At 41.6% G+C, this 18745-nt stretch overlaps 1 protein-coding gene across 14 annotated transcripts in view; it reads right to left on the reverse strand.

Moving 5' to 3' along the window:
- Adamts20 (ADAM metallopeptidase with thrombospondin type 1 motif 20) overlaps window positions 1-18745 on the reverse strand; it is a 136280-nt gene that overhangs the window by 57569 nt on the left and 59966 nt on the right. For 8 of the 14 annotated variants that reach the window (XR_008220652.1, XR_008220653.1, XM_052748744.1 and 5 more), the window contains exons 12-21: window positions 18402-18547; window positions 17142-17323; window positions 16907-17043; window positions 14630-14747; window positions 11775-11870; window positions 8565-8731; window positions 8290-8419; window positions 3286-3412; window positions 616-826; window positions 299-463 (exon numbers count right to left, since the gene is read on the reverse strand). Coding sequence is in view for 9 of the 14 variants with exons in the window: in XM_052748744.1 (XP_052604704.1) it covers window positions 299-463; window positions 616-826; window positions 3286-3412; window positions 8290-8419; window positions 8565-8731; window positions 11775-11870; window positions 14630-14747; window positions 16907-17043; window positions 17142-17323; window positions 18402-18547 (1479 nt within the window). In the remaining 5 variants the exon portion in view is untranslated. Of the gene's footprint in view, window positions 1-298; window positions 464-615; window positions 827-3285; window positions 3413-8289; window positions 8420-8564; window positions 8732-9395; window positions 9497-11774; window positions 11871-14629; window positions 14748-16906; window positions 17044-17141; window positions 17324-17968; window positions 18548-18745 lie in introns of those variants that run through there. The other 6 variants (XM_052748745.1, XM_052748746.1, XR_008220654.1 and 3 more) reach the window with 6 other exon arrangements.

Here is an 18745-nt window from a genome sequence, read left to right on the forward strand (position 1 = left end):
TAGCCATTTGTTCTAGAAACAAAGATCCAAAGCTAACCTTTGAAGAAGTGTGTGCCCCATAGTGCTTTGGCACTACTGCTGTTTATGAAGGTGGTTATAGACTGAATATCAGTAAATGTTACTGCTGGCCTGGTAGTTATAAAGAGTATAAGAACTAGACAGGTTTACTTTTTTTTTTTTTTTTTTTTTTTTTTTTACTGCTTTTATGATAAACACATTTGGATTTTACAGCCTTGGACTGTAAGTTTCCCAAGCATGACATTACAGCAGTTTTTCTAAGCCATGTGTTTAGTGTTACCTCACTCCACTCACTAGTAGCCCAACTGGGACAAGGAAACTCATTGCAATTCCCAAGCATCACCCGAGGAAGCTCCTGGCACTCTCGTCCATCAAGGCGGTGGCCGAAGCCATTTACACAGTACGACCCTCGCGTCTTCTCCCCTCCTCCACAACTCCTAGAACACTAATTAGAGGCACAACACAATCAGGGACTTTTAGAAATAGGGGAAAAAGTCAAAATTTCAACAAAAACATATTTTTTAGAGAAATAGAAACATTTAACTGGTGAAAAGAGAGGCATTTTTTTTTTTTCTCAAGTGACAATTTTTATTTTACCTGGGACCATTCTGAATAATGCCACCTTGTTAAAACACAGCTGCCATGGCATGGCTCTCGGGTAGGAGGTTTGAGTTGGTCACCACAGTAGCGGTCTTCTACCGGAACAGTCTGTCCTTTGTGAGTGGAATACTTGATGCAGTGAACGTCGAGGGTCCTGTGTCCCTGGCCACACTGGGATGAGCACTCACTTTTGCCAGTGATGTGCCACCTAGAGAGAAGGTGGGACCATATTTAGGAGCAGCGCTTATGAATATTGATTTAAAAAGAGATTTGGGGGTTTGGGCATAATTCAGTTTTTTTTTAAACTTTCAAGAGTTGATGGATAATCCACTAGAAATTATTTGGTAAACCATTGAATTAGGGATGAAAAGTTCTTGTATTGCACCTTTTGTTGTACTGTCCGAAGGAGAGCTGGCCTCCCACTGCCAGAGGGCCGGCATGAACCTCAGACCAGGGGCCAAGTGGCCTTGCCATAGGATGCCAAGAGTCTGGCTTAGCGTGCTGAAGTGAAGACCTTGAACAGAAACTTCCCTTCCTGTTATTACTCAACACAAAGCTAACGCCGGGATACAAGCTATGAAAATTGCTTTCTTTGAACAAAAACTCAGATCTCTCCTTCAGCTTTGCAAATTTTTAAATAAAATCATACTGAACTCAATGTCCATGCTGAGTTATCATGGTCGATACTACAGATAGGTACCTTGGTTTATAATCATTTTTGTAACAGGGTGACTTGCTTTGCATCTGGGAGGCCAAGACAGGAAGTCTGTAAGTTCAGGGACAGCCTGGGCTACATAGTGAGACAGTGTCTCAAAAGCTTTTTTTTTTTTTTCACTTGTTAGTTTTGCTTTGACCCAAGTCTGTTGTTACAAAGTGTGGTTCAGCAGAGCTCCATAGGATTGGGAGTCCCTGGATCAATGAAGATGCTGTCTAGTCTGAATCAGTATAATGGGAAAAGTGTGTCAAAATGTGTGTCTGCTGATCTGTAGTGGTAAGTGTTACTCTAGCAGGGCAGCTCAGGCCTAAGTGGTGTGACTTCCACAGTGGGGTTCAGTGTAGCTGGCTGTCTTTCCAGGGCTCAGAAAACAAATTGAGATGAGTAGTCAGTACTGACTCAGCGCAGAAATGTTGACCTCAGGGTGTGTTTTCAGATGTAATCAGTTTATGAATTGCTTTTCTCTCTATACTGATAAAGAGATCGCATAGAAAGATGATAAAATCAGTTTAGGGTTTATAAGCAGCTTTTTGAAAAATATAAGAGTTTAGGAAAACAAGTATATCAGGTCCAATGAATTAAAATTTGTTTTATGAAAGAAAAATAAAAGTTCTTCTTTTGCAAAATGAGGCTCAGAGACTGGGTTCCAATGGTTTAAACGTGTGTGTGTGTGTGTGTGTGTGTGTGTGTGTGTGTGTGTGTGTGTGTGTGTATGTGAGAGAGAGAGAGAGAGAGAGATCTTACCATCATCCAAATGAAATCTTATTTGCTCTAAACTATATATATACAATACTATGGGTCTCACTCTAACAGTTGGTGACACCTTTGGAGGTGTGTCCTAGAACTTCAAGTTTCCTTGTGAGCGTCTGGCTTTGACCAAGGCTTGCACTCATTGTAGACGTAAGACTCCATGGGATACAACGACTCTCAGAGCAAACCCTAGGTCAAACCTCAGTATATGGACAAGGGAGGTCTGGGAATCTTACCACAGCAGTTAAGATAAACCCTGTGAAAGCTGGCAAAATAGTTTTCTTGTGGTGCATATCACAACCTCTAGTTAATCCCTGTATTCTCTATTTAGAAATATTTCTTAACAAACATTTTTCATTAAGTAAAAATGGTAACTTTAGCCAAATTATCCCAGTTGTAGCCTAGCAATCTCTCAAGCAATATGTGTGCACCATGATAATGAAGCATGAGGTTGAGACCTCATTTCTCTAAAAGACCCCACTGTGCTTCATGCAGCTTCAGTAGCCATTTCCACTGGGCTTTTCCCATGTGCCTTCATACAACACAACAGTATTTTCAAATCCTCGTCCTTCATGAGTGAAGAAGAGGTTTGGCTATCTCTGAATATTAAATATTATTGCCACAATATGGATTTAATTGGAAGATGAGGTTTTTGAGTTGTTGTTTTTAGCTTATATCAGTCTATTAACCAATCACCCACATATGCATACACACTCACCCACAAACACCTAAGAAATTGAGAATTTGGGGTAGAAGTACCAACTTGCTTGCACTTCCCTTAGGAGTATTAATATAGTACTACAATTCCAATGTATTAGGGAACTCAATCTATATTTTTTCATTCTCAAATTTCAGTGGAAATTACAGACTCATGCTACATGGACCTAATATTTCAAATCTTTAAACCATGGATTTCCAGATTAGAGTTTATCTGGATTTACGTCACAGACTAAATTGCTTCCATATTGTACACACGATGTGAGGCCTACACATGGGTATTTAGCTAACACTACTGATTCAAAAGTCAAATGAATCTGAGCATGAGCATGAATTGGTGAGCCTGAAGTGTTCTAAACGACAAGGCAGAGGTCAGATATTAACAACCTGCTGGCCCCATGTGAGGCACTGCGCTGAATGTCTTATCTCATGATCAGTTCATCGTCACTGCACATCGGTTACATCACATGTGACGTCTCTCTTACCTGAGTTCACAGTCTGTGTTGCACTTTTCCGTCACAAACAATGGCAGCGGTAAGTGACCACAGCTCTGATCGGATACAACGGCATGGTCACTCTTACGTATGCAGACGATTTTTCTTCTATGAAGACCTTAGCCAGAATGAAATGAAAATTAAAAATTAAGTAAAAGTTTATACAAGTTAGGTGTTCCATAATTATAATAATTATCCTAAATGATTCAGGTAGGAGAGTAGAAATTTTTGCTATTATTCACAGGTCACTAGGACATCAGTCTTGTCAGGAGTTTCTTTTTATTAGCTGAATCCTCAATGACTGAGGAGGACTTTGTTGAGAGAGGAGGCCAGAAGGAAGAAGAACTAGGTAAGGGGTAGCTCTGCAACAGCGGAGATTGGAAGGTAGGGCTGGGGCCAGCATGGATGTCGGGTTATCACTAGGTCATTGCCCCCATGGATCACTTCCTCATATGGACGGCTACAGCGCATTATGACAACTCCCATGTCAGGTGTCATGACACATATGTGAACTGACTAGAGGGGATATGGCCTATGACAGTTCCAACAAGCTCTTGTTCTGTCCCTCTGCCTTCAGAATAGCACTGTCCACACAGGGCCGACCTTTCAGACTGACATTGTGAACGAAAATGTTAATTACAAGCAACACAAAGATCATTAGTTTCACGGATTTGGGGGACAGGACAGGTGAGACATGGGGATGAGTAAGGTGTAGTTGAAGTTTCTCTGACTACAGTAAGGGCTATGAAATTCCTCTGTGTGATAGTGAAATGTGGAAACACATCGCCATTTATTTGCCGAAATCCACAGAATTCACAGCATGAAGAATGAACTCTAGTGCAAACTACAGGCATCAGCTCGTCATTGGGAATCAGAACCAGCGTGTCATCTGTACACACATGTCAGTAGACACAAACACACAGCAGAGCAGTAGGGAGGAAGAGGGGGGAGGGGGTGGGGAGACAGGAATATTCAGCTCTTCTGTACTTCCACTGTTTGCTAGGACTGAAGCTACTCTAAAAGCAAGATTGGTTTTGTTTTCATGGCATGGATGGAGATCTTAGTTATACAGAGCGGGACGTGTCAATGAAACCCAAAGTACAGTCTGATCAACAACGGCCTCAGCTCACCCCATGGAGACAGGGCGGCTGTTTGTCTACAACACAACCAGTCAATGCAAACCAGCGCTCAGGTTCAGGGCACCCTGAATCCACATCCTCTTCGGGAGTCGAAGCAGTCCGTGACATGATCAAATTTCTGTTTGAACTCCCAGTTAACTAAACATGAACGTGTGTTTATCTCAGATCTTTTCTAGGCCCCTTTTAAAATAAATATAAATTGTTTTTTAGAAGTATATATGTAAAGGAGCAAAAAAAAATAAAGGAAATGAAACAGAAGAGAAGGGGAAATTGGGGAGGCAAAAAGTGAATGATAAGAGCTATTCTCCGAGCCAAGGAGGACAAAGTCAACCTTGTGAATGGATGAGGGGTGGGCATGAAAAACAAAGAATGGATTAAAAATCATATTTGGATGACAGTTAAAGTACTCTTCCTCCAGTCACCAGTGCAGACTGTGAGCCACAAATGTCATTTTCTACTTCCTCTAATTACAGGGAAACATAAAATAATTCTAGCAAAATTAATGATACTTATATTTAACCCAAAGTGTACAAAATTTGATTATTTGAACATACTAATATAAAAATTATTAAAACATATTTTACTTTCTTCCTCTCATTTTAATATTCAAAATCCAGTGGGTAGTGCACACTGACACAGACTGGTCACATACAGCTTGTGGCTGCCACACTGGACAGCACAGCTTGAGAGAAGAAGAGCCTGAAGACACAGCACAGAAAAGAGAGGACCCACAGGATGGAAACGGGTTGATTAAGGAAGACGATCTCACACAGGGTGACCCAGCCCACTGCACTCTCCATGCTCACTGGATCCAGGACAATTCCATGTTCCCCTCACCCAACCATGACCATTAGAAGACAAGATTTTCTCTCTTGGAGGACTGTACCCCAAGAAAGAATGATCAGCCAACTTTAGAGTCTTTTCCCGGTGACTCATGTGATACAGAAGGAGATTTTAGTTCTTAAATATGAAAAAGCATTAACAGAGATTTTAGGAAGCCTCAAACATAAGAGATCCAAGGAAACAAATGAACAGGAAACAAGCATGCCTAGAGCTACCAAACAAGGAAGCCAAAGATAAGACACTATAAGGTTATAAGGTTCTAACTTAAGAGGTTTTGCCTTCAAACAATACAAATGTTAGAAAGGCAAAAAACTGATGAGAAATCTTCAAAAAAAATTTGAGAATATATTTCCAAAAAGATTGACATAATTCACAGGAAAATAACAAGAAAGAACAGCACATCATGGGACCCCAGTGGATGTATATTGTTGTCAAGGACCAATGCCTGGGAGCCCTGGAAATTGACAAAGCCTTCCCCTGGTCCATGTGCAGATGTTGACAGAGTGCACACAAGCACAAACTGAAGCTTTCTTCCACCCAGATATTTACAGCCTGAGACGGTCCACTGCAGAGACAAGCCTTGGAGACTAGTGATGCCTCCTGTTCATGCTGTACAGAGTAAACAGGCTCAGGTTCCCAGTAGCTGCAGAGTTGGTGCTGCTCCATCAGAGACAGCGTGACACCACCCAACCCCAGCGTTTTAGTACATACGTCTGTGTGTGTCCTTCCTTCATTTCCCTGTTTCCCCAGCTGGGTTTCTATAAGCAAGCCATGCAACAGGACAAAGAAATGCATCCTGTTCTCTGACATCATCAGATCCGAGGAAAGGGTCCATAAAGCTTCAAGAGTGGAGAATGCCCCGTACAAACACAGGGAAGCGAAGGGCCAGCTGAAGAAAAGCCACAGGGCCAGGCCTTTGTGAGTCTAAGGAGACGTTGTCTGTCTAGAATTCTCACCAGTTAAAGAATTGGGCAAACATGAGAATGGAATAGTGATATTTTAGAGATGGCAAGTCCCCCCAAGTTACCTTTCCTTCTCCATAGCATCCTGAGGTCTATTTCCCACAATGATGGAGGTAAGTATAAAAGAGGACTCATGAGATTAAAGAAAAATTCAAGAGAATTCCCAAGATAATATTGAAGTGGTACCTAAAGGGGACAGTTACAAAATGAGCCAAAAAGGACACAAATTCATGAGCCCGAGAGCAAGGAGGAACACTGCAAAAATAAAGAAAAAAATAATACTGAAAAATAACTAAGAAAATTCTAAAACGAAATGCATAGCTGTTTTAAAATCTTGAGTAATAATTAACTTAGAAAAACGAGTAACAAGCTCCAGAGTTACACAGAGCAGAGATTCTAATCACAGTATTTGATGGCCAAAAACAAACAAACAAAAAACCAAAAACCACAAAACCATTTTTTCTGCTCATAACCTCTCAGAAGCCATTCTTTTCATGGGGGAATCTACTGCATTCTAGAATCTTTCTTCGTTCACCTGTTGCTTGGTTTGTTATCCCATGTCCACCGCCACACACCTGCTTACACATTCAATGCAGGACAGCTGGTCCCACATCTTCAAACTCTACTTGTCTTCTGCAAAGTTCACCCAAGGCCTCTTTGTCAAAAGGACTTCTTGGACTCCCCCAGTGCACTGACTAGATTTTTGGTCAACTCGATCACAAGTTGGAGTCATCTGAGAGAGGGAACCTCAACTGAGAAAATGCCTCATAAGACTGGCTTGTGGACAAGACTGTGGGACATGCACTTGATCAATGAGTGAACTGGGAGGCCCCAGCTCATTGAGGGCGGTGCCTTTCCTCCCCAGGTTGCTTTTGGTCAGGAATTTCTATTCTTTTATCACAGAATAGAAACCCTGAGACACCCAGTATTGCCAGTGCACTGTGTCTACTCTACCATTTACCCCAGTTGAACTGGGGCCACCTATTACTGTGTCCGTTCTGAGAGCCTGCCCCACACAATGACAGGACATCATGTCCTGCTGTCATCCTGAGCAGCTCTGCATCACTGTCAAGGGACAGAGGCTGTGCCTCTTCCTGGAGAACACCACTGCTACTTTTCACCTGTCAGGTGAGATGAAGAATGATCCTCCTCATCCAGGGCCACCACCACCTCTGGCCACCCACCTTTTCTCATCTGCATAGTTCTGAGCTTCCTCCCTCTAATTACTGCTCCTCTTCATGCTCCATTCTCCATAAACTTTATACCTCGGTTTCCACACTACGACCTCCACCACCCCATCTGGGGTATCTCCTTAAATAGCCATGGCACCACATTTACATGAAGATCTCTACATATGCGTGGGCTATATCTCAATACAAAATTTGGCTCTTAATAATAATAATAATCTGAGCCCAAACAGTCCCTTAGTAAAGGCTGCCTGCATGGAACAGAGCATTCTTTTTTTTTTTTTTTATGTAAAAGCAAAGAGCCTTTATTTTCAAGCTCCGAGCTTGGTCTCTCTCGTCTGTCCGATGCAGCAGTGAGAGCAGAGAGCTGAACGGAGCCTTCTATCACAGACCACCCACGATCACAGACTACACCATGGCTCCGCTGTTGCCGTGCCCCCCCTCTGCTAGATCTCCTCCTGCTTTGCTCTCTTCCTCTCTGGCCCTTTCGGTTTTGCACACCACGGTACAAATGTATCTTCTCATGTCCAAGAAAGGGAAATAAAATGAATGTCTGACATTGCAACAATAGAAGACAGATGGATTTTAAAAAAAAATGTGTAGAGGGGAATGACTGGGGGTGGGGGGTGGTACTACCCTAGAAAGCTAGAGGGGAAGGAGAGAGAGAAAGAGTGAAGAAGGGTGGGAACAGTAGAGTTGATGGGATAGTTAAGAAGACAAAGGCCAGGATGAAGGGTACAGACAGGGCACTTGGCATGCCTGTATGCTCCATGTTCAGAAGGACTCATTAGCCAGTCAGACTTAAGAGGAACCACACAATACCAGCATGCATAAACTTGGGTCTCTTATTTAAGGCCAGGGTACCTTGGCACATTTTGGTACAGTCTTGCCACGGCCCATATGGATCCCAGGAGAACAGATTACTCCTCTCCTCAATGGGGATGTTGAAGGAATAGTGCACGTCAGGGTTGTATAAATTACCCACACATAACACCTCAATAAAATACAGAGGAACATACAATTAATTTATAAAAGATACACTCTTAAGACATTGTTTTTAATAACTAATGATGTTAAGCATTTAACTAGTCCTCTACTAAGACTGTGGCTGGATTTCACCGCTGCCTACAGGCCATTACCTGCAGAACAAGCTCCGCCTCCAGTCGGTCAGTGCTATTAATTCTTTCAATCGAGTTGTTTGATCCACTGTATTCAAAAACAGCTCCCTGGATGTTGATTTCCTTCTTTGCCATACTTACAACAAAATTTCCATTCAGAAGAAAGTTCCCTTGAGTGTCAGATAACGCTGTAAAACAACATAATGCAGCTCATGAAATGATAAAACCAGCAAACAGGATGGAGTTAACTTTCCTCGCTTTTAAATGCAAACTCTTTTCCGAATCTAAAGAAAGTAAATATAAGCCGATGCTCAGGATATAAACTACTTGACTGTACCGTGGTCTCTAATCTGCAAGTAAGAAAACTTCAACACAGCAGCCAAATATATTAAGACAGATTCACCCGACCCTGTTGTATTCCAGAACTGCCTCGGAGGCACGAAACAGGAAGGGCACACAGGAAGAGGAGAAGCAGGAGGAACCAGGGCACCAGCACATAGAGCACCCACCAATCAGTCATCAACAAGGGAGAGCGAAGAATGGCTCATCTGCACTCCATTTATGCTTAATTTGGAACAAATGTGCAAAGCCTTACATTTTTAAGGCCAAATTTTTAAATTAGGTTAGCCCTTTGACAATTTCATACATGGATATAATGCATGCTGGTTACTCTCCCCGCGTCTTCCCTCCCAATCCTATCCTCTCCTCTCCTCTCCTCCCTACGAGTCCTTTCCTCTGATTCATGACTTTTGGGTGGGTTTTGTGGCCTGTTTAACCAGGGCCATCTGTGTGACCACTGAGTTGAGATCCGAACAGTATCTTAAAACGCTAGCGGTATATCCCATTCCTCACCCAAATGTCCATAGCTGTTCATAAAGAGGCTCTTGGTCACCCTTGATAAATGTGACTGTTCAAAATAACATCGCTATCTTCCTTTTTGTTTATTCTTTTTCCTATTGGAAGGAATTGATGTAAGCCCAGTGAACATTAATATTATCAACTTGATCATATTATATCTACAATCTAGAATCACATAGAAGGCCAGCTTCCTGAGAGGGACCATCTGGATTAGGTAAGCCACTAACCATGCCTGAAAAAGGTCATCTTGATTAGGCTTACTGAGGCTAGAATCCCCTAACACACGGTACCATTCCCTGGCTCAGATCCAGTCTGCATAAAGAGGAGAATGCTAGCTAAGCACAAGCAATCGTCATTCTCTGCCTTCTGACTGTGGGTGGAAGGTCACCAGCTGCCTTGAGCTCCTGGGGCCAGGACCTTCTCTCCATGATGAAATATACTGTTGAAATATGAGCGAAAACAAACTCATTTCTCTTTAATTTCCTTTGTCTGGGTATTTTTATCACAGCAACAGGAAAAGTAACTAAGATACCTGTCACACATGTATATTTGTGTATATTTATTCATATACTATACACATATACGAGTATGGAACAGGACTAGAGTATATATTAGTATGTTTAAATACGGAGTTGCCTGTATTACAGCAGTGCAGTGGTTAAGGCATTCCCATTGATCACTGATTGCTATGTGATCTCCCACGAACCTCTGCATCAGTCTCTTCAGCTACACAGTAGAGTTAAAACTTTCTACGCTAACAGGCAATTAGCCACAATCAGATCTGGAAAGTATTTGTAGAGGCACGTAAATCATACAAGATTAGCCTACTTACATTTAATTTTCGGTATCCTGGAACACTCTGTATTTTACAATAATAAAGCCCTATACTAATGAAGTGCATCGCTCTTGATTTTTACTTGTGTTAAAATGTCAGTGAGACCTGAAAAGTGAGACTTGAAGAAAATATGCAGTTGGCATCCTGGGAAGCTCACCCAAAACACACAGGTCACTGATGCCAACAGCTGAATCACCTTTAGAGGTTATACTAAAGAACAAATCAAGCTTGACATTCATCCTGTGGAACAGAAACTCCTCTGTGTAAGGAGATGAACTTTCTCTATGTCCACGATGTCCACAGGCCTATTTAAGGGACTTCTAGTGACATGAATTCTCAAACAACAAATACTTAAAATAAAAACAACAACAACAGCAAAAATCCTTCCAGGGGCTCATGGGCTTATTTTTCTCATTATAAGTTACACTCAAGTTTCCATGCTACTGTGTACACAGTCGTTTCTTTGTTAGAGCATCTACAACTTTTAAACTTGGGAAGAACCCCTGGACCATTCCCAGGAAGATGTGGCCACGTTAATTATTTACCTACATTTTAGCTGCACATGTCTCTGGCTGCATACCAAGGCAATATGTTTAATTAGGAGAAAAATAAAATCAACTAAATACAATAAGATAAAAAAAACAAGACATTTGCATTCAATTCTCTTTGGGAAATGTTTGGCATTCGTTGCATTGGAAGTGATATGGCACGAAATTAAGCTTTCTTAGGTGAACAGTTCCATAGAATTTAGCATATACACATGTGCAGACAAGTCCAGCTGGTTTGTTATTGTGTAAGTCTGAATTGTCACCCTGAAGAAATCCTGATCCTATTGAAGGGCTACCCCCGTGACTCTATAACACCACCTATACTTTCTGAAATAAACTGTTCATAATAAAGTCATACTGCTAGTTGTTTTAGTTACATAGGACAATACGTAAATTGAATTAATTTGAAGCAGATAAATGACCTTATCAGGTGCACAGCACCAGTTTGAGGAATTAGATAACTCAGGAATTGGCTCATTGTGGGGAGAAAAATCTTTGTAAATACCCTTTCCATATTTCTATATAAGCAAAATTCTCCAAATCTGAAAGGTTTTTTTTTTTTTAAAGACAACAAAAATGTGTCTATACTCAAGAAATACATAATGACCATATTCGGTAATATCTCAAACTACAAAACTAGTTATTTGTAGAACTTTAAATAAAATCGTACTTAAGTACTTTTGCTACATGATTAAAAAAAAATTTAAGGGAAGCCAAAGAGTGCTACAGTGAGCATGAGAGAGAAGAGAATTTTGTTCTGAATATACATACGACTTTAATTGAATACAAACTTTGGTTACCTACAATGCCATAATGGAAAATAAAAACCAAAATTGTCCCATTATTTCCCTTTTCCTTCTAAAAGGATTTATTTTGTGTAGCTGAAGAAGAACATGTGCCTAAAGGTGTAGAAAGAGCTACATCAACCACAGACCTCCGAGGAATTACCCACAAACCACACATCCACTGCTGCTTACTACAAGTGTTTACCAAGGTAGTTGTCATCTTCCGGTCTTCCAGAATAGCTGTGCTGAAGAATTTCAATGTTTGTTGCCCCTGCAGGAATCTTAACAACGACATTGTAACCTGCAATATAGTTTCACACATGTAAAATTTCATAAATCGCAGACGTTCCATCAGCTCTTACCACCAAGTGGCTGCAAGACTGGAATAGTATAGCCACACTTAACATTTTTTTCTAGCCTTTAAAACGTGATTAAATGGTTTGGGTTTTTTTCCCATCTGATCTACACCTTAACACACTATGCAAGACTGAGATGAAGACCTTGAGATTCAGTTTCTTCTTATGATTTATTTTTTATTACTTTATATGTTTGTGCTGTTTGAGTGGAGGGGTTATTATTGTATATATTTGTGTCTGTGTTCTGGAGTGGGGGTGCCTGCAGACACCAGAAAAGGGTTTCAGATATCTGCAGCTGGAGCTGAGGCAATGTGAGCCTCCTGATGTGGTGTTGAGAACTGAACTCGGGTCTTCTGCAAGAACAGCAGGGGCCTCTGAGCCATCTCTTCAGCTCCCAATTTGAGATTCTTAAAGTCCAACATGTCCTAATTTTTTACTGCGTCTGAAATTCTGAATGTAGAACAGAATGTTTACCCTGGGTCCACACACTTATAATCCAGGATTTCAAATGCTATTCACAAACCTAGGGCCATCAATATAATTGGTCACTGACATGATATGTTATGTTTAAGAAGACTGAGAGGAAACAAATTTTACTACTAAGAAACAATAATAGAAAATTAATTTTTTCTTAAGCTTTTAGTTTATATCTCAAACTAGAATCTCCATATTTACACCCAAATTTTACATTAATTTTTTAAAGTCTCCCTACATCTGTTACCAGAAAAATAAAAAGTTTATTGGAGTGGAATAAAAGTAATATCTCTAATTTATTGGACCAAATCCTGCAATACTGGCATTGTTTGGAGAGGAAATGCAGTATAAAATTCACATTAAATGAGGGGGAAAAAAGAACTTTTCCTGACAATATTCCTAAAAACACTCACATAGCTAGCTAAATCCCTCGGGGAAAGCACAGAATTAAATATGCTCCAGAGATGTTACTCCAGGATTTTCCTTGGCCTTTTAAAAAATTAATTCCCTCAGTTTAGTGCATGAATAAGAGTTGTAATTTTTCTTGTGCATTAAATTTGAAAATACCGCCCCATAATTACATACAGACAATGGTGCCAGATCGCCTGTAGGCTTTTGGAGCAGCCTGACTTACCTCTTTAAGGTGTCACAACTTACACATAAAGTGGCAGTTTGACGACTACTCTATGTATCCTACAGCTTATAATCTCCAATATTTATTTTAACCCACAGAACTCTCACCAACTTCTTCCACCTGTCTCCAGTACCCAGCATGAAAGCAAGTCTAATGCACCAAAAAGATGCCAGAGTGAAGGTAACCACCAGGGGGCAGACGTCCACCCTGCAAATGACCTGCACAAGGTCCCCCATCTGTACGGGAACTAGTGACACAATCTTCACCAGGTTAAATATTCAGTTCTAACTTGGTACATGTGGCTTAGTGCTGTGAGATATTGTTTAGTCACTGCCATCTATCACAAGCATGTGACAGTGGTTATGGAAGGGGATCCAAGTATGTAGCTCACATGAAATCATCAGTAACCAAGAGAAAATGAGCATGTTGGTTAACACACATGACTATCTCCAGTACATTAGAATATGAAATGTTCTATGCTTCTCATACAGATAAAAGTATAAAAATTGAGTCTTGAGTTATACCCTTTCATTGTAATAACTACCAGTAGCATCATGAGCTCAACCATATGGACATAATTTAATGTTGAAAAATAACACTGTCAGAAATGAGTTTTTACTGTACAAGGAAAGTTTTAAAGGTCTGCCTGTATCATCATTAAAAAGGAGAATATTTTCTGAGGAAATTTAGAATTGAAAATGTCTGAGGTGATCTTAAAACAATTTCAAATGAAACTGAAATCATGGCCAAGTATCCATTGGTACTGTATTGCACATGCTACTTGGGAAATCAAAATTAAGAACCAACATTTAGGTTAAAAATTTCACCCTTTACTCTCAGTCAACCTTTTCAATACAATTAAAAACAAACACAACACAGACCAGGCATCTTCTTGCAAAAAGAAAGGGAGGGAGGGAGAGAGGGAGGGAGGGAGGGAGGGAGAGAGAGAGGAGGAGGAGGAGGAAGGAGAGAGAGAGAGAGAGAGAGAGGAAGAAAGACTTTCAAATGTTAAAAATAATTAAAAGCAAGTTTCCCAGAAAGAGCCATAAATATATGCATTCTAACTTACAGGAACATCATTAAAAGGTCTCCAAAATTTGGAGGTTATTCACCCAATATGGTCAAATATTACTGGAGTTACTGTTCAATTTTCATTAATGCATTCGATCTTTTTCATTAAAAATCAGATTTAGGGTTGAGAATGGTCTCAGGTGGTACAGATCTTGCCAAATAATCAAGAAGCCCTGAGCTTGGCCCCAGCACAGCATGAGCCGGGCATGGTACATGCCAATCATCTCAGCACTTGAACAGTCAAGGTTTGGAGAGCAGAAGTGCCAGGCCAGTCTGGGATACACCGGACCTCATTTCAAAAACACAGACTCAGGTCTGTCTTGGGCAAGTGAATTCATTAATTCAAATAGCATACCCAGCTCAAGGCTTATTCTTTACATTTGGATATTTTTCATGGACAGTCATTCTGGACTGAGGCCACAGAGTACATGGGCTATAACAAAGCATTACTGACGCGCCTCTATTACACACCAGAGCACTCGCTCAGATCAAAGGGGAAACTGGAGGCAAGCACACTCAGCTTACCATAATGTGCACTGTTGAAGACGCCTGCCAGGGTCTGGCATGAAGAGTCATCTCCACCACACACTCCGCATTTATCTCTCTTAGCCTTGGAGTTCAACACGTGATCACAGCCAGCTTGCTTCAAAACACAATCATCATGATTCATATCATCAAAGTGACTAATTATGGGCACAGCACTTTAGAGTGTACAAGGTTCTCTTCAAAAGATTATTTCAATTAGGAGGACTCCAGGTGTGACAGGAGCCTCTCTGAGTGTCTACCAAACCAAGTGGGCAGCGATCTGTGAACTGTGTTCACTGGGTCTGAAAAGTAGTGTGTTTCAGCAGGTTTACAGAATTTTCTAAATGAATATCTTCGGGTAACAACTTGAGTTCTACATTGGGACAGACAACGATTCCTATGATCCACAATCATTTGAAAATCATAATTTCGGGCTAGAGAGATGACTCAGTAGGCAAGAGCACTGGCTGCTCTTCCAGAGGACCTGGGTTCGAAACCCAGCATCCACAACCATTTATAACTCTAGTTCCAGGGGATCTGACACCCTTCTCTGGCATCCACACTCAATGTATACATGTGGTATACATACATACATATAAGTGGGTAAAACACTGATACACATAAAATAACATTAAAAAAAAGAAAACCTTTAAAGAAAGATAATTCAAACAGATGCATTAGGTAGGATAAGCAACACATTAGAATATTCAAATAAGGTGTTGTACTTCTTCTAAAAGACATCGTGGCCTTAGAACACTGGAAATAAAGCTTGTCTCAAATAAACACTTGAACGAATTTCCCCCAGATTAATCATCAGCATAAGTGTCTACAAAAGGGTTTTCCTAGACGTTTCAGAGGAAAGTACAGTTGCTTTTCCCACAGGCACTCTGCACATAACATGGCCTTTAGTTTTATGGACTAGACCTCTAAACTGAATGACCCCAAGAGAAAAGGTCATACACCACCGGGATTGTTTTTGACATTGGTGAGACAGTGGGACAACCTTGGGAGTTGGTTCTTTCCTTCCATCATGTGGGCTCCAGGGACAGAACTCAAGTCATTAGGCTTGGCAGCAAACGCCTTACCTGTGGAACCATCCCATCCCCCTGCCATATGCTTTTTTTGATACACAAGGCAAATATTTCCATGATGAAGGTTTTCTCACGTATTTTATGAACACCAAATGCATCTAGATGTTCAGATTGTCTTTGACTCGTTTCATTTGGCTATGTTGCTTGTTTAAACACAGCATACAGTTTGGGGGCCACAAAGTAATCTTTTCGTACTATTTAAGCTATTTCCAAAATGCAAGTTAGGTGTCTTTGAGCCTCTCCTAATTAATGCCTTTGGGTGCAGGCCAGTATCACCTAGGCTACTAATACTTGGCTACAGTGAGACAAATTGGCCATATTAAGTTCCCCTTCAACCAAAGAAATGGCCTCACCACAGTGCATTGACTATTTAGACAACATTCGATATTTTAATGCTCAGACTCCACCTGCATTTTCCAGATAACCAACCATTACTTGTGTTTCTGTGAAAGCCTCTTACATTTACTGAGAAGCCTGCTAAGCGGTCCACCTGCCTCCCACCTTCTTCTAATCAAGGTCATTCTAAAAAAATCATAAAGTGCAAGGCAAATATCACCGCTTTTCCACTTCAAAATAACATCTGAATCTCTAAGGAGTTCAGATGAAAAGTACTCATCAAATATCTTCCTGTCCCCAGCTACAACCCTGAGCACTTTCTATCTCATGTTTCTAAAATCATCTTGGATCTGAACAGTATCTGACATTGAGCAAGTACTCAATCACTGCTGTTTGAACAGGAGAAATAACAGTCACAGGACTAGAGAGAGGGAGGAGATGTGGGTTACATGTCACCATGGGGGCAGGGGGTCACATCTGAAGTAGTAAAAGCACTTTTCTACCCTGGAATCCATTTTTCCTACCTTTTAAAGTAGGTGGCCCCATCTTCATGCCCATTCTAAATACAACTGGCAAAACAAAATCAGCCATCTTACACATTTAAGCCACTTTTGCTCTATTTTTGAGGCAGGGTCCAGCTCCCTAGACCAGGATGGCCCGCCTTCACCTCCCGAGTACCGGACACAGGCTGTATCCCACGACACCACAAAGAATTGCTTCAAAACAAAGTTAACCCTAGTCCTAGGGCTAGCATGCGATCAAAGACTACTCCAATGACATTCATAAGAACAGACGGTAAAGAAACAGACACCATCGGTTACAGAAGGAAAAGAAACCCCAGTCTACTCACCCGACAAAGGCCCTGGACGCAGAGGTCATTGGTCTCAGTCCCACAGGGTGTGCCATCAGCCACTCTGTCCTTCAGCTGGTAGAAGCTGGTGGTCCCAGCGACCCGGCAATAGAGTTTACAGCGATCTTTTACGGCAACTGCAAGGAGAGGAATCACGTTTCGGACGCAGAACGTTGAAGCCCCCGCGGTGCTGTGCGGCAACATGTTCTCCTATTGGAGCCGAAGCGGTACTTACTCCCGCTGTACTTCGGAAGCCACCTCACGTTAGGGGGGAGGCCGTTGATGTTGAAATGTTTACCATCAAAGTCAGAGCACTGCTCCTCCCGGAAGTCTCGCTTGCCTTTTGGACATGAATCAGTGTTACATGATCGAAATTTCATCCTGCGGCCCACACAGTACCTTCCTCCGTTTCTTGGCCTAGTCAAATTCATTACATTTTAAAGTGCATCAGTAAAAACATTACTGTTCTCATCTGTTCCTACAACTGTCCCATTCTCTTCCAGGACCAGAAGGGCCACTGACACTCTTTTCACATTATATGTACCATAGGGTTTTAAACAGTTTTCTGGCAAATCAATCATAGAAAATAGCAACCCCTCTCAAGTAGACCTGAGACCCAGACACCAGAAATGAGTCGCAGCTCTGACAAGATTAACAGGAGCTAATGGTGGAACATTGTTCTAAAGTTAACACACGATGTCTAATGAGGCACAGACAATAAAGAACGACGTGGGTGATGAGGGAAACATACCCATTGCTACCATGCTTGAGTGGGGCACATACATGCCTGTCACTGTTTCAGTTTATTCTTGGAAATAAACCCCAGAAGTTTGCAGGGTGAAAATGATGTCTAATTTACCTAGCCCCAAATTTCAATGACCTGGTAAGATTTATTCGGAGTGTGTTGTATTCCTGTGCATTAAAAATGCTCCCTGCTGTGACTGATCGGACTGATAATCACCCAGCTCGTGAATTATTATATGTAAAACAGGGATAGTGAAAATCTTTCTGGGATCTCGGCATGCTTTGGAGTTGGACAAAGAGAGAGGATTGGGCACTTACTGGGCTAAGGCAGTGAGGCATCCACAAGGGGAGCAGAGGAGGGAAAGGAGGCAACATCAGATTACGGAACGATAAAAAGCTAGTAACTGCATGACACAGGTGTGCATCAGAGCCCAGGCACCAGGGGAAGGATCTAGGGCCTTTCATTTGAAACACAGTAACATGCAGATGCCGTTACAGAATCATCATTCACGCTTACTTAAAGTCACCCTGAAGCCGAAAACAAAGAGGGTGAAGAAAAATAGCTGTCTGTTGTTTTCTTTAAAAGTCTGAATCTACAAAGGTACAAAGCGGTATGGTTTAAAGTGTTGCCGAATGAGTCTGAACCTCTGAAACCGGCAGGACTGACCTCCAGCGTGAGAAGTGAACGAAACTGACTCTTACTTTCGGGTCCTTGAGACAATCTCAATTTACAGTGAATAAAAAGACATACTCGGGGCGATCACAGAGCCTGGTTGTGCTTTTAATTCCACCTCCACACGTTCTTGAGCAGGAGCTGTAGGGTCCCCAGGGCCCCCATTCACCATCCACGGGGCGGGTCTCCATGTCTCTGGTCACGCACAGCCCACGGTGGCAATGCTGGGGACACAGTAAGCACACAAAGAGAGGTGGCCTGTGCACATCTAGTTAAAACGACGTCCCGGCAATCATCACAGCAGCATAAAGACGGATAGGAGAAGGTCTGCGAACCATGTAAAGCACACATCAGCTCAGACGTGAGGCGACATTTACTATCAGCTTGGAATAAGCCGTCCCTATCTGCTGGGCACCTAAGGC

This window comes from Peromyscus californicus, unplaced genomic scaffold, assembly GCF_007827085.1.
Source record: "Peromyscus californicus insignis strain IS unplaced genomic scaffold, ASM782708v3 Scaffold_20__1_contigs__length_68692818, whole genome shotgun sequence".
NCBI classification, from domain to species: Eukaryota; Metazoa; Chordata; class Mammalia; order Rodentia; family Cricetidae; genus Peromyscus; species Peromyscus californicus.